We start from the raw sequence: 15,499 nt of genomic DNA, 5'->3' as shown, positions 1-15,499 counted from the left end.
TCTATGTTCTACTTTTCAAGTTTAAAAAAAAAAAAGTTTTTATTCATTAATAGATAGGGAAAAGAGAGAATTTCAAAAATGATTGTAATTTCAAACTTTAAGCAGGGATTAAGACATTGCAAAAAAAACCACATTGTGTCAATGTTTTCAAATCTCCTCACCCAACCCCCCCAATCTAAGGATTTGTTTTTATTTTTAACACCAAATCTTGGGAGGTATCAGATTTTTCTCTTTTTTTCCCCACATTACAAGATCATGTTCTTCTCTTTTCTATTAACTGGTCATACTTTAGAAGTCTTTTATTGCTGTTGTCGTAGTATTTGAGTATGGTTTTATATATCTTGTTCTTATTTGTAAAAGCTAAATGAATTATTTTATCATATTCCCTAACAATTAGCCACCTAGATTAAATTTTTTTTTCTAATGTGGATTTCACTTTCCCTTTTCCTTGTTATAAAAAAAACAAACAAAACAAACTAGGTTCATAAACATTTAACTGATTTAGTTGGAGACATCCAACACATTTTTAAAATATGAAATTTCTCATAATTACCTGCTAGTTTCTCAGCTAAGCAGCCCAGTACTGCTGTTGTGTTTCGGTGTTTGGCAGGATGACTAGCATCCTGACAAGCAACAGCTCCATTTAAATTTAGAATTTCAGTCAACTTCTGGAGTGCATCCTAAAAGAAAAAGTATGAAGTGGACTTAATATATTTCTTAACATCTTTTGCACCTAAATCTGCAAAGAACAACTAAACAACTAAGAAATGGAAATTAACATTATATAATAAAGACATAATTGTACTATCACATATTAGAGCAACTTTACTGAAATGCTATTTCAACAACTTCAGCTTGCCATACAAAATATCATTCAGTATGTGGCTACTGTGTTAAATATATAAAATGCATCTTTTTATGCCACTGATATTAAAAAGTCAAGTCCAGGCAGATGCCAACCCAATAGGAGTCAATGGAGACACTAAGTAATACTGGGATGAAGAAATTTCATTATTTCAATAGGGGCTTTATTTCCTCTTAAAAACAAATACAGCACCAATCGAAACTGAGAAACTGAGAAGTCTAAATTAGAGTCAACTCTTTAATAGATATATCACAGAATTTTCCTTTCTGTCATGAGGGTCAGTCATGTTGGATTTTGAGTGTCTGAAACTCATACATGGCAAATAAAGCAAACAAAAAGCCAACTCAATTTTCTTTTTTTTTAAAAATAGTGAAGTCAAAGGAATAACTGGGATATGTAAAATAAATTAACAACATGAGAAGAACAAGTCAAAGTATCATATTGATTATATGACTGACTTGCACTGTCATTTTTATTGTAACAAAAGCACAAATGTGGCCAATTTCACATTTGTTAACTTGGTGAGCAAAAGCTCTGACCCAAAATTGGAAGATAAAGAAAATAGAATTTTGGAAGACAGATCAGACATTTCCTCCCTGTTGGAACTGTAGATTATATATGAATTAGGGTATTTTGATACTACAGCGAAGAAATCTGACCAGTTTTCTTTTCAATCCACCTTCCCATCTTGCACTTTATTCTAGCAATTTACCCTTCTCTGCCCTCACATGCAAATAATTTATGATCAGAATCTTGGCTAAGTAATTACTTCTAACCTACAAATATTTTTTTCCCATCATATGATCATAAAGGAACACTGAAAAAATAAAATTCTATGATAAAACTAAAAATTGCTTCTTAGGTGTATAGTTTTCACTTTAACTTGGAAAAAAAAAGATTTCCAAAAAAACATTTTATATGGGAAAATTAATGTAGAAACAAGTAAGAAACATTACAAAGTTCTTGTTTCAAAAAAGACTTCTGTATCAAGTAATATTTATTTGCTCACTCCTTTAAATTGTTATTGTTGTTTAAATTAATACTTACTAACCTTTAATTAAATTTAGTCGTTTCATGGAAATAAGATCTAGCACTTTGTCTTTAGCAAATGCTAAATTTGGGGGATGATGTTAATAATGAACAACATTTTGGCTCTAATGCATAAAGAGGAAATAGCTCACATCAAACTTTCCCTCTGGAAATCCTTGAGCATATGTGTAGGTGGCAGTTGCATAAGTTACACATGTGTTAACTTACTTTAGTTGGCAATGGACACTCGTCTAGTAATAACGTTATAACAGCTGGTCCCAATGGATCTTCCAATGGTATAACTCTAATTAAAGACTGGACAACTTCCAACCATCCTTCATCTGTGACCAAATCAAGGAGATTATCAGAGGGTGGTGTCACCATGTTTTAAAACTCAAGAATAGGTAGACAAGTCACAACAAAAGTAATATAAGATGACCTCACATTGAAATGGGAAAACCTTTTTTTGGCCCTTAAAATGAGTCTTTTAAAGCAATTAGTGATAGCTAGCTATCTTATGATAGCTGGAATCCAAAAACTTTAACTGGCAAATCTGATAGCTCTAAAAGGTTGCATATTCTGTGCCATGGGCCCTTAAACTACATTTAAACATTGTTTCTGAAATGTATTTAAATTATTTCTCACATGAGAATTAATGACACAGATTAAAAATAGGGTATAGCATCACAGTGATGCTTAAGAAATTAGTTAACAGGGGGCAAGTTAGGTGGCGCAGTGGATAAGAGCACCAGCCTTGAATTCAGGAGGACCTGAGTTCAAATCTGGTCTCAGACACTTAACAATTCCTAGCTGTGTGACCCTGGACAAATCACTTAACCCCAGCCTCAGAAAAAAAAAGAAAAAAGAAATTAGTTAACAATAGAAAGAACAATAATAGACATTTCCCCTCCAGTTCCAAAACAGTTATATGGAAAGGCTGCTTTTTTTGGTCTGTCAATTAGAAGAATTAAATCTCATTTTGTGCTTCCAAATGAGACAAATCATAAGTGGAAGACTTTGTGAGTTATTTTAATTCTCAGTACAACTGCTTAGGGAACTAGACGGAGAGAGAAAATTTTTTTCTCTTATTATGTGAAAGGTAGTTTTTGGAACGTGTTGGTCAAGATGATTGGCATAATTGTTTACAGAGTAAAAGATAAAATGAAAAATGATCTGTCATGAATAAAATCTGACAACTAGCTTTCTTTTAAAAAGAAATTAAGGGGCAGTTGGATGGTGCAGTGGATAAAGTATCAGCCCTCAAGTCAGGAGGATCTGAGTTCAAATCCAACCTCAGACACTTAACACGTCCTAGCTGTATGACCCTAGGCAAGTCACTTAACTCCAATTGCTTAAAAAAAAAAAATTAAAACCTAAATTCAGGTCTTTTCATATAAATGAGAAAGAAAAATATTTAAATTTGCTTTTTATCAATTTATAAATAGGCTGTTTTTTTAAAGGTCATAAATGAATTGTTTAAATTAGGGGGAAAATTCTTTCTTAGAAAGGAAAATACATATATTATGATAGTGTTTATTATATGACCATAAGGTGCCTAGGTGAATCTACAAAAGTCTATTTAACTCATGATCTATCTGTGGTTTTATATAAAATAAGTGACATGAAAAACAATGACAAATATGAGTGGACTGATCACATTGCAAGAATGAGATATTACAAATGGATAGTCCAAGTACTAACACTAGCATCCTCAAGATATTAAAAGAATCATCCAGTGTACTCATCAATATGTTGAACAGAGACTTGAAGGATCTGTAGAACAGCATGGATGAAAACAAAATCAGAATGCTCTGAAGATAATATCTACATAACAGAAATCGTAGATTCTTTAGCAAAGCTAAAGTATATGAGAAGTATCATTGAACCACACATTGGGTTTCTTTTGGAAAATATATTATTCCAACTTGGAAGGGCAAGAAGAATCTGAATAGGGATTTTTCTTTCTCTTTCCTACTAGGCAATGGGAATAGGAACTTTCTTAGTTGCAAGGCACTAGTAGGCTTTGCAGTCTGGATTAAATCACAATAAAGCTAGAGTAGGAGACCAGATAGTAAGGATGAGTAACCATCCTGAATTAGCTAGTTACACAAACAACCTTTCTTTTTACTCCTGACTAGCCTACTTCCTTTTCCAATTCTATTTATTGCTTCTTTCTTTCCTCCCAGGTCTACTGTGGAAGACAATGAAATATTTTGGCTTTTGGCTTTTTTTTTTTTTTTTTTTCCTCAGTTGCTGAAGTATATAGTGCTTTGGAGTTTTGCTTTTTCCTAGGGTTTTTGTCTGTTTGGGTTTTTTTTGACCAGTAGTAAGAAAGTTATAAACTATAAAGTGCTATATAAGTGTAGCCTATAAATGGAAGACTTCCTTCTAAATCTCACTTTCTCTTTTTTTCACTTATGCTCTATATGGAAAGCAAGACTTGGGTCCAAATGAATTCTTGGGGAGTACCAGGGTGTTAAGTAAGATATTTCTACATTTCAGGGCAAAAGCTGATTCAAGCTATTTTGGGCATTTCATCATAGGAACTGGAACGGGAGGGGCTTTTAGCTTTTAAAATAAAGAATAGGGAAAGACCTCTAGGGAATGGCTAGGAGTAAGGAGCTGAGTCAGGCAGTGTTAAGTAGAAAAGCACTTTCGGAGAATTTGCCACCACAACAATATTGAGCTTAGGTTAGGGTCTAGGAATAACTAAGGTCAAGGACAGGGTAGGTCCCATTATTACAGCAAATCAAAGGGGACAGAGTTGTGACAAACAAGTCATTTGGCTAGGTGACTGGCTATTGATATATAATAAAGTTGAACGTATTTAAATTAGGAGGGAATTGTCTATAAGTGAAATTAACTTATTAAACACTAAGTTTTTGAACTTTTTTCCCCCTTTTTACTTCTCTCTATATATTATACCCATACCACATCCACACCCCCACTCACCCCCATACATATATACACATTATCCATGGCACATACTTCAGATCATTACAACACACACACACACACACATACTCACACACCCACACACCCCCTTGCCAGGCTTGGTTGATATATTTGTTACTTTTATTGAACTGCTTCCCTCTCCCTCCTCCATTCTTTGTTCTAAGGAATGGCTCTCTGGAAGAGATGAGGGAATGGACATACTGGGAAATGCAAGAGATATAAAGCAATAATAGCAAATAAAAACTAAAAGAAACAAAAATATCCATACAATTAAAAATTAAGAATAACTAAGAAATAACTATGGGAAATGATTATTGTAACTACCAGATATTCAAGCTTAGTAGTCATATATTCACTCTATAGGGACAGGGTACAAAAGAAGGGAAGAAAATCTGTAGAGAAGGAATTTATAAAGTAAAAGCTTTGAAACAATTTATATATGAAGTAACAGTAATAATAATTAATAGTATATAGCATTTTGAGACCTATAAAGTGCTTCTCATTTGATAATGAGTTAATATATTTAAAGCAGATAAGAATATGATGTTTTGGAGGAAAAAATGGCAAGTGAACATTGTGTAATTTCACTGCATTTAAAATACATACATTTAGTACATTAAAACTTATATGTTACCATTTCAAACTTCTCAAATAGGAACTCTATTTTACATGAATAATTATTTATTTTATTTTCTGGAAAAAAAATCAACAGAGCATTTTTTTAGGCTAATAATTCTTTCTGAACAAAAAGTGTTATGATACCTGTTTCTGCCATTTCGTGCAATGTGATCATTGAATAAGGAGGTTCCTGGTCACTGAAAAATAGACAATTAAAATGTCAAGCTTGGGAAAATTATAAATGAAAAGTTTTGAATTAAAATTCAGTTGTGGGAAGGAGAAAGAGGAGACTATAAATGATTGAATATAGAGGAAGGAAGACAAGAAACTATTAACTACAAACCTAAAGAATCAATGCTCATATTAAATGGCCATTTTGTAAAGTCAGTCTCCCCATGATGACAATTAAACAAAATAAGAAGAAATAAATATTTATAAAATGAAATCTCATAGATGGAAGGAACATTGGCAAAGCATTTAACCTTTCTGAACCTCAGGAAGGTAAATGTCATCTTCATGACATCCCTGTAGAGATTTTATGAAGACAAAAAAGAAATCTAAATGAAGTGCTAGAGGAAGATCAACACAAATTCATAATTGTTACTGTTTCTGTTTAATTTATAGGTCCCTTTCAGAAAATATTGAAATAGTGATGATTGAATATTCTAAGATTTAGAAGAAATATTCCATTTGAAAAGACATGAATCGAGAGAAAGAGGCCATCCATAAAAAGTGAGAATTGTGTTCAGTTCTGGATGCCACTTATGAGTAAGAACACTGATAGAGTATGTCTTCCTTGTTCCATTAGTTTTTATTTAGGTTTATGACATAGAAAGACATGAACAGTTTCACCTTTGAATCCAAAAAGAATTTATTGGGAATCCCAAAAGATATAAATAGATAATGGAAATAGAGTACTACAAGTATAGTTCCCATATACTGTTGAGCACCTACTAGAACTAGAAAGATGGGCTATACTGAAAATTGAGTGTACATCCCATGTAAGTACTGAGATCCTACCAATATACCTAGGATGAGCCATAGCAGGACAAGTATAAAGGCCATAGAGAATTAAAAAGACATCACTTGTATAGCCTTACATGGTGATTGTTCTCATGATAGGTCTGACAATCTCTCTCTCAGATGACTGTTAGCTGGAGGATTACTGCATAGCAGTCAGACTCCATAGTTCACTTATCTCTGAAGATGCAGTGAGTTTTAGGTTGATCAGGATTCAAGAACAGGCAACACAAAAGACTCTGGCTGGACAGCTTCACTAGGTCACTGTCCAGCTGAGTTTTTAATACTTCTCTTGGAGGCTGTGGCAATATCCAACTGGTCCTTTCAGACACTTTGGTTTACCCATTTGTTGACATAGTTCAACCAACATAACACTCTCATAAACAACCTTACAGAACATCCTTACTAGGGACATAGACAGCCAGTTATCTCTAGCAAATCAAAGAGGAGTCTGGGAAATAAATAAATGTCTAGGTGATATTTTCTGTATTTGAAGGTCATAAGCACAAACACTGAGTATATTGCAGGCCCAGTTAGTTTACCTACTTAATATCCAGATAAAGGCAAATAAGATGGTAAGGGGACTGGTGACTAAGCCATACTAGAACTGGTTGAAGGAACTGGGGTAGTTAGAGAAGAGAAGTCTTGGGAGCAACATGATACCTATCTTCAAGTCTCTGAAGGGCCGATAATATAGAAGAGGGATCAGACTTGCTCTATTTGGCCTAGTAAAACTAGGAGCAGTATAGACATTATTAGAAGGATGATCTAGGTTTACTATGAGGAAAAACCTCCTAATAATTATAACTGTCCAAAAGTAGAATGAGTAATCTCAGATGGTGGTAGGTTCCCCTTTTGCCAAATATCATCAAATGAATATTAGATGGTTATCTGTCAGTAATGTTACAGAGATTTTTGTTTACGTAGACCAGATGATCTAGGTTCCCATCCAACTCTAGATATTTTGGGAATTTGTGTTTTTGAAAAATTTCTTCTCAGACAAAGGATTTAGAACTGGAAGGGACCTTAGATTCACCTGATCCAAGTCAAGAAACCTTAAACTGTAAGGAATCAACTATAGCTATTAAAGAAAAGGTGACTAGAAAGAATCAACCTGCTTTTCAGAGACACATGAAAGAGATACAAAAAGGGAAATGTGATAAATTAGGGAAGGTGGGATTCCATGGAAGAAAATAAATTATACAATTTTAGAACTATATAATATCTTGGAAATCATTTAGGCTAAGCCTCCCATTTTACAAATAAGGGAACAGGCCCAGAGAGGGGAACTTACTCAAGGTCAAAGAGGTAATTAGTGGCACAGTAGAAACTGGAACCAGGTTTACAAATATTTGATTTGTTGTTTTTATCACAAGAGATTACCTATCTTTTATGGATGTATATTGTTAAGCTCTTTAGAAACATTTTCTTCCTAATTACACAATAAAGAAAACTAGCTAAGTCAAGAGACAACAATGAAAGGACAGTAAATAGAACAGAAGTTCAAATCAGCATATAGGAAATGACCTGACTTCTAGATGTCACAGTAGAATTTCTGTACAAATACCTAAATTCCAAGATGGATAAAATGGCTAAACAAGCAGAATGATACTTTCTCCAAATCATTTTACAGTAGTTTAAAGTACCCTTATTAACAAGTATTTCAAATCCATCTACCTACACAGTTTTGGCAAGCCTAAGCACATGAGCAATTAATCAATTTAGTAAAAAGGCAGCTTTAAGTGGTTATTTCCACAGTTGATTTAAAGTGAAATAATTTTTAAATGACAAAAACTTAAATAGTTTTAAACTGTGACTAAACTCCAAAATTTTAAGGTCATGTTATAGATAGTCCTTACAAGGAGGAAATTTATTTTAGTTTTTCACATAAAGCAGAAAATGATTATATTTTTAAAAAAAATTTAGCTAATAAAAAATATGCTAATAATTGTCAGCTCTTTCAGAGTCAAGATGGCATAAAGAAAATGAGAAAAAAAATATGAACAAAAGCAGCATTCGGTTCTATCAAATTTGTTCTTAATAGAAGCAGTATTAAGAATTGTGTTCTTCTCTAGAAAAATAAAAAATACTCTTTTCCTGAATAAAGGCATGTATAGAAATTGTTTTAGCAGTATGATAAGGAACTAATTTTAGGGAAAAAAAAAAACCTCTTCCTACCAGATTTTCTTGAGCCTATTATCTTTTGCTTTAAGTATTGTTTTAAGGGCCCTGTTAAACTTCATAAGAGGTCAAAGTATTGCTGAATAAATTTCCAGGTCCATAAAAACTATTTAAAGTGTTACACTATTTTTTGTAGTATTCTGTAATCATTTATTTCGTGTTTGCTTTTCCTTTCATAGAAGACTTTTTCTAAGACTCTAATACCTTTGTTTTGTTTAATGTGAGGATTTTTTCTGTGCTTTTCAAATACATTTTACTTGTCTTATTTAAATAAACATTGGTAAACTTCTATGCTTTCACAAAAAAGCACACTCATTACCGGTGATATCTTCTGGAAACTTTCAAATAAAGCTTCTACTCACTGCCATTCCATTAATCATTCTTTTTAAAACTGGAAAAAGCTGCTTTGCACCTGTTTTTCAATGGGTTGCAATTAACTTGGCTTACTATTTATTTCCTTATTTCTTTAACACAACCATTCATAATAATTTTATAATCTTGTAAATGGTATTTTTAAAAAAAATTAATTATTGCCCTGGATGACTCCCAAACTCAATATTTTGTTGGAGTTCTCCAAAACAAAATTCTATATACTCCCAGTTATTTTTATGTTTGCATAGAGGGACTTTTAATGCAAGTCCTCATCCCCTTATATTTAACTGTGATATGGTAGCCACATGTAGTTAATTTAAGGTTAAAAGGTATTTCTTTGGATGTACACCATCATTAAAGGCATTTTGATCTCACTATTCTTTAAATGGCTAGTCCTGAAGTTATGTTTTTCCCCCTAATAAAATTGCTGACAGATACCTGGAGATCAATCCAGTCACACACCCATAAATTCTTTTTCTCCCTTTGTCTCTCTGAATCTTTCTCTGTCTCTGTCTCTCTGTCTCTGTATCTGTCTCTGTCTCTCTCCTAGGGAAAAATGTAAAACAAAAGTTTATTTCCCTGGAGTAGTCACACTTATAGTATAACAATATAGAGAAACAGGAAGTAATGTCATTTCAGTGTTACATTCAATGTGTTTCTGAAAAGTGTACAAAATTAATTTTTTTCAGTGAATTTTTATAAATAAAAGATAATTTATATGCACTAAAAATCCTATTTAAAGGAATGCTAAAGTAATTCTGTAAAATATATAATTTTTAAATAATATGATCCTTATCACTTACTTATATTGGTATTTTACACACATAGATTTTTGCAGATTTGAATTTTCAGGAGATTGTAGATCATAAAGCTAGAAGGGATTTTATCAGCAATGTAATTCAATCCCATAATTTTCATGGAATTATAGACTTAGAGCTGGGAGAGAAATCAGAAGTTATCTAACCAAGCACTTTACAATGCTTCACTTTACAACATGAGAATGAGGCCTGGATTAAAGAAGTAGTAAATGTCAGAGGTAGAACATAAACCCAGGCCTTCTGATTTTAGAATTAGTTTTCTTTGTAATGCATTATGCTACCTCCTATGGAAACAGGTAGTGAGTTACTTTGCTGGGCTTTAGTCCCAGGTACTTTGACTCCAAATCCAATGTTCCTTCCACCGTTCTGGGTTTATTTTGGTTTTCTTAAAATGGAGTATGTATGTAGTATTTTTCACACATTCACAAGCAAATTAAGCACATTTAAAAAGGATATGGATGAAAAATATAGGGGAAAAGATGAAAACTACTCAGTTTCTTTTCTCAGGAAGTTAAAAGATAAACCCTTTATATCTAATAATTATATACATGTTATATAGGAGAGACAACTTGAATCTCTGGTCAGTGGCATGAATGAGAGAGTACTAATGGCAATGAATCTTTTAAAAGTGCTTCCTATTATCACCAGTAACAAATTTGCTCATCTTCTACTTTTCTACTAAGAGAAATCAGAGTTTTCTTTAATTAGTGTTTTCTTTCTACAATAATTTTAGACAAATTCAGGATGAAGTCAATGCTAGCAAGTGAAAACACAAAACATATAATTTATACTGCCATTAGAGATACCAACAAAAATATCCTCCCTTTCCCTAAAAGTACAAGGCTCATTGTTATATATCCTGATGCAGCATGTAAGACAAAATGAAGGCAACTGTTAGAAATTTCCAATAGAAAAATTTTCTTTAAAGCTGGAGTCATTGATAAGTGGGTACTTACTTATCTACAAGTGTCCGAATTACTGCCAGTGTATCCAACACCAAACAATCTACATTTTGTTTCTTTCTTCTTGGCTCATGTGGTCCTCGGCCCCTCCTAGGTGGTCTCACAGGGTCCCTTAGATGGCTTCTGTTTTCAGCTGCTGGTAATATACTGTTCTCAGTCTGCTGATGCTGGGACTCTGCATTATCTTCTGTGCCACTATCATCTCGACAAATACAAGAGTTGCCCATGTTGGTGGCTCCCAAAGTTCCCAGAAAACTTGATATATGCTGCTCTAGAGTCAGCAGCAAACCTTGTACAAGGCTTCTGCTAGCATAAAACACAACCCAAGCAAAGACAATCATTGAGAAAGTTTTCCAAGTACTGTTTTCATAATCTTGAATTGAGGTATTTGCATTGTATTTGTTATCAACAATTGGAATCCAAAGGAAGTTGTAGATTCGGTATCCAACATTATCACCTAAAATAAACTCTGATCATCCAAAAGCAGGTCTAAAAAAACAAAATAAAAAAGAAATAGTTAAAGGAGTTAAGTATTTTTAGCCATCAATCTACTTAAAGGTCTCCTAATCCTGATTTTAGAGGCTTCATAAATAAAACTAGTTCATTTTTGGACAATTTCCTCAAGAGGTACCAGCACAGAGAGGTATATTTGGATAATAGGAAAGTAATTAACTAACTGTTAAATAGTAACTCCTTATTTATTTACATTATAAGAAATCAATCAGTAACTCAATCTAGTTTAGTGAGACTTAAGAGTATTGATATGAGCCTCAAACTTGAGTTCTTCCTTTCAAGATACAGAAATACTATATTAGAAAAACCTAAGAAATTATCTAAATAACTTCTTAAACTTTTTCCACTCACAACCTCTTTTTGCCTGAGAAATTTTTATGCAATCCTAGATATATAAAATAGGTATACAAATTAAACATTATAGCAAATCATAAAGAAATTTATTTTGAAACAATTCTTTGTATACATATAATTTTACCATTTATTTACCAATTACTAAAGATGAAAGCAAATTTGACATAATAAGATGGATGTACTGGTTTATTTTTACATAAAGAATTAAATCTTGGCAAAGTATTTGATACCTTTTACTGTAGCCAAATTTTTCATGACTCCCACATTCAGTTATGCGACCCCATGTGGGATCACAACCCACAGTTTTAGAAACTTTGATCTAAAGGACTGTTTCTTTATTAAAAATGGAAAAAAAAAATTTTTTTGTAATTAGGTCATTTTCTCTTTTTTTGGGGGGGGGAGGAAAGAGAAATTATAAAAAAAAATTTTTAAGATTGTCTATTGTTCCTATATCCAACGGCAAAACTACTGTAACTCAACCTATACTTCTAAGAGGATTAGAAGAGAACCCAGATTAACAACCCAACTCTTAGACAACCCAATTTGTAGGCCAAATCAGTAATTTACAGTAAGGAGAGTACTAGAGAGAAAGTTTCTTGGTCATATAAGGATGTGTTTAACATCCTTTTCAGTTTTATGCCAATGAGTGACATTTACACAATAAGATGTTATCATTGTTGTTGCATTTGCATCTTTGCAGAAAAGTTGAGATGTTGTACTACTTTGCTGGCAATTTTAAGGCAAGTTATCTTTATGATGCAACCAGAGATTTAATACAACTGATAAAAATCAATGAGGTTCCAGAACAAGGGTTCATAAACTTTTTTCTACTATCTTGGATTCCTCTGTCAGTCTGGTGAAGCTATGTTCCTCTTCATAGAATAATGTTTTAACATACATAAAATACAGAGGAGTCCAACTATGCTAAAATATACATATTTTAATAAATGCATAGACTCCAGAAGCCTTGTTAGAGAGACACTGGAAAGAAAAAGAAGACAATCTGGCCATGTCTGAGAGATTGGGATAAATATGGAATATTTCACAGCAGATAGTAGGCACTCAAAAGTTTAAGAAATTGTATTACAACAACATGAGGAGGAGAAATATTTTTTATTAGTCTGGATGGAGAGTAACAGAAAATAATTAAGTTCAGTATTATAATGAGTAAGAACCATCTTTAGTTCTGCCTTTGTACCACCAGTGTGCCTTGCAAAGTGTGTTCTAGATGGATCTAGATATGATGGATCACAGAAAAAAAAACTGATGCATTTCTGTTCTTCAGAGACAAAAGGCATTAGATCACCTCCACAAGGCAGAATCTTAAGAGTTAATTATCACTGTCAAGCAAGCAATGTCCATTTGTACTTTTATAACTCATGACTAGAAGTGTTGTGAGGGGAAAGTGGAAAGGATATCTTTTATAAGTCTAGCAATGCCACTTCCACCTTCTCTTCCCCACAGGGAACAAGGCATTATTTTTTGCAAGAAAGCAGAATATCAAGAGACTTAAGAGCCAGATATGACATAAAACAAAAGGAGTTGCCTTTTGGAGTCCCTGCTATGGATTTCTAGTGATTTCAAAGGTTACGCTGATTGTTGGGAAAGAAAAACACTTACCACAAACCTTTCCGGCTTTTTCAAAGATCAGGTTGGCTGACTGGCTCGTGGACAAGAAGACAACGATGGGATGCATCAGATTTTCTGACAGGTCTGCAACTAGTCAGTAAATTAAGCCCATATATCAATGGAGTATTTATTTAAAATCATTCTTCTTGGTTCTTTAACTTTAGAAGTTCTTTACCTGAGGAGAAGAAATAGATGCTAGGTAGATTGTCTCAAAATTTTCAAGTTTGTGGATAACTATGGAGCCCTTTTGGGGTTACAACAGGAGAGTGGCCTAGACCTTGCTGGGTTATGTAACAGGGAATCCTAAATTGAGCATATACTTTGCATGGGACACAATTTCTCATCTCCTAGCTGTCAGGACATCTAGTATCATATATCATTTAAGGTGGTGTGGCATTCTATTAGGGTGATTAACAACAATTGTAACACATACGTGACCACTGTATAGCAGGTTGAGGGATGTTTCTTACAGGTCTCCCCAGTATCCACTATTGTAATCCCCAAATGCTTCAAGGTTGTAGTACTGCTCCCCAAATCATTACCATCATCATCTGGGATGATGATAGATACATAATCACAAGCTGACTGTAGGAATTCAGTCTACCTATCAAGAAAGAAGAATGGGAAGGCAATTGAAAGAAAGGAAAACAAATGCCAAAATATTAGGCAAATATTGAAGAATTTCAAGATAAGAGTAGGGCTAGGAAGTGTTATATCTTGAAGGAAGAGAGAATAAGGGAGGCTATAATATTACAACTTAGTTTTTAGCGTTCGCACTAGACAGTCTATAAAAAATAACTAAGCTGCCAATGGCTGAATCCAAGTTGAAAATGTAATTTTTTTTTAAGGAGGCAGAAACTAGAATTTGTTCAAAAATAAGTTGGTTTGCTTAAAATTTTTAAAGCTACCCAAGCAAAGAAAAAGTTTCTGAATTGAAGATGTTTGGTAGGTAAAAGAAATCAGTAATGAGTTAAGCAACACAGGTTTCAAGGTAACTTATTTAGGTTTCATGGTATTTGGGAGTTACCCATATATGTACAAAATTTTTAGTTTTTTGAAAGAAATTTGAGACTAAGTCTCTGCCCATACTAAGTCTCTAACTCTCTACCTGGAAATATAGCTAATCTTACCACTTAAAGGTATGGAAGCCTTAACAGGATCATATTTGGCTCATCACTCCCTATGTAGCCCCTTGTGCCAGAGGGCTCACATCTAGGATTACAAATATGAGTTACCACATCTGGTATGTATATAAGGTGGGTTTTTTTTGTTTGTTTGTTTTTACTATATAGTTCGCTGATAATTTATAGGAGAATGGTAAAAAATAAACAAAGCCTACTATTATTATTTCAGTGTTGAAGTACTGATTTGAATTATTATCTTCATGCCACACAGATTAATCTTTCTTCTAATAACTCAGAAAATGTTCAACTAGCAAATCAAGAAATAACATTTTAAAAGATTTTTAATTATCAAGGCTATAGTTTTTATTGACAAGATAATGATCAGAATAAAAGTTAAATCAATAAAGAAACATTCAAAAGAATAAATAGGCAGGTCACAAAAGGAATTATCAAATAATAAAAAAGATCTTACTGCAGTTAAAAATCATAGTTTCATGGCTTTAGAACTGGAAGAGATCTTGGACTGCATTTCTTTTGAAATAAGCCAACAAACATACTGTTCTTAAGGGTTATATGAAAAAAATGTATACCATATTAACTCAAAGCAATTGAACAAACACCATATCCTCAATGTGTAATAATAGTAACCAATCTAATTCTCAGAGGACTACCTCCCTCCTCTAGGCAATGAATGGTATAAAAAGATGGAAAAACAGCCCTTTACTTTTCAGGAGGTTATAATCTAAGATGATGATGAGACAAGCACACAAGTATGATTCAAGGAAGTATATATCTAAAAAAGACATACACTTTTTCTTTTTAAAAACAAAGAGAATGAAAAAGAGGTATTTTGCAAAACTATCATTGGAGAGGGTAATGCTTAATGAAATAAGAGATAGAAGTATTTATTTTTAAAAAAAAGTAATTTTGATTACATAAAATTAAAAATTTTGCATGAAAATACTGTAGAGTTAGAATAAGACAAGAAGCTAATGCTAGATGGGGGGGGGGAGGGAAGGAAAAGATCTACACAGCAAATATTTTTGATGGAGGAAAGAG

The 15,499-nt window shown here is 33.0% G+C and overlaps 1 protein-coding gene across 10 annotated transcripts in view; it reads right to left on the bottom strand.

The window, feature by feature from the left end:
* RSPRY1 (ring finger and SPRY domain containing 1) overlaps positions 1-15,499 on the bottom strand; it is a 60,107-nt gene that overhangs the window by 27,679 nt on the left and 16,929 nt on the right. For 3 of the 10 annotated variants that reach the window (XM_074293496.1, XM_074293497.1, XM_074293500.1), the window contains 6 exons: positions 13,750-13,920; positions 13,308-13,491; positions 10,815-11,309; positions 5,612-5,664; positions 2,123-2,235; positions 554-680 (listed from right to left, as the gene is read on the bottom strand). In XM_074293496.1, the coding sequence (XP_074149597.1) occupies positions 554-680; positions 2,123-2,235; positions 5,612-5,664; positions 10,815-11,161 (640 nt within the window). In that variant the 5' untranslated portion in view covers positions 11,162-11,309; positions 13,308-13,491; positions 13,750-13,920. Of the gene's footprint in view, positions 1-553; positions 681-2,122; positions 2,236-5,611; positions 5,665-9,478; positions 9,587-10,810; positions 11,310-13,307; positions 13,492-13,749; positions 13,921-15,499 lie in introns of those variants that run through there. The other 7 variants (XM_074293491.1, XM_074293494.1, XM_074293493.1 and 4 more) reach the window with 4 other exon arrangements.

The sequence above is a fragment of the Sminthopsis crassicaudata genome, chromosome 2 (assembly GCF_048593235.1).
Source record: "Sminthopsis crassicaudata isolate SCR6 chromosome 2, ASM4859323v1, whole genome shotgun sequence".
NCBI lineage: Eukaryota > Metazoa > Chordata > Mammalia > Dasyuromorphia > Dasyuridae > Sminthopsis > Sminthopsis crassicaudata.
Note: the sequence above shows the minus strand (reverse complement) of the source record. Positions and strands in the feature narration are given on the sequence as shown.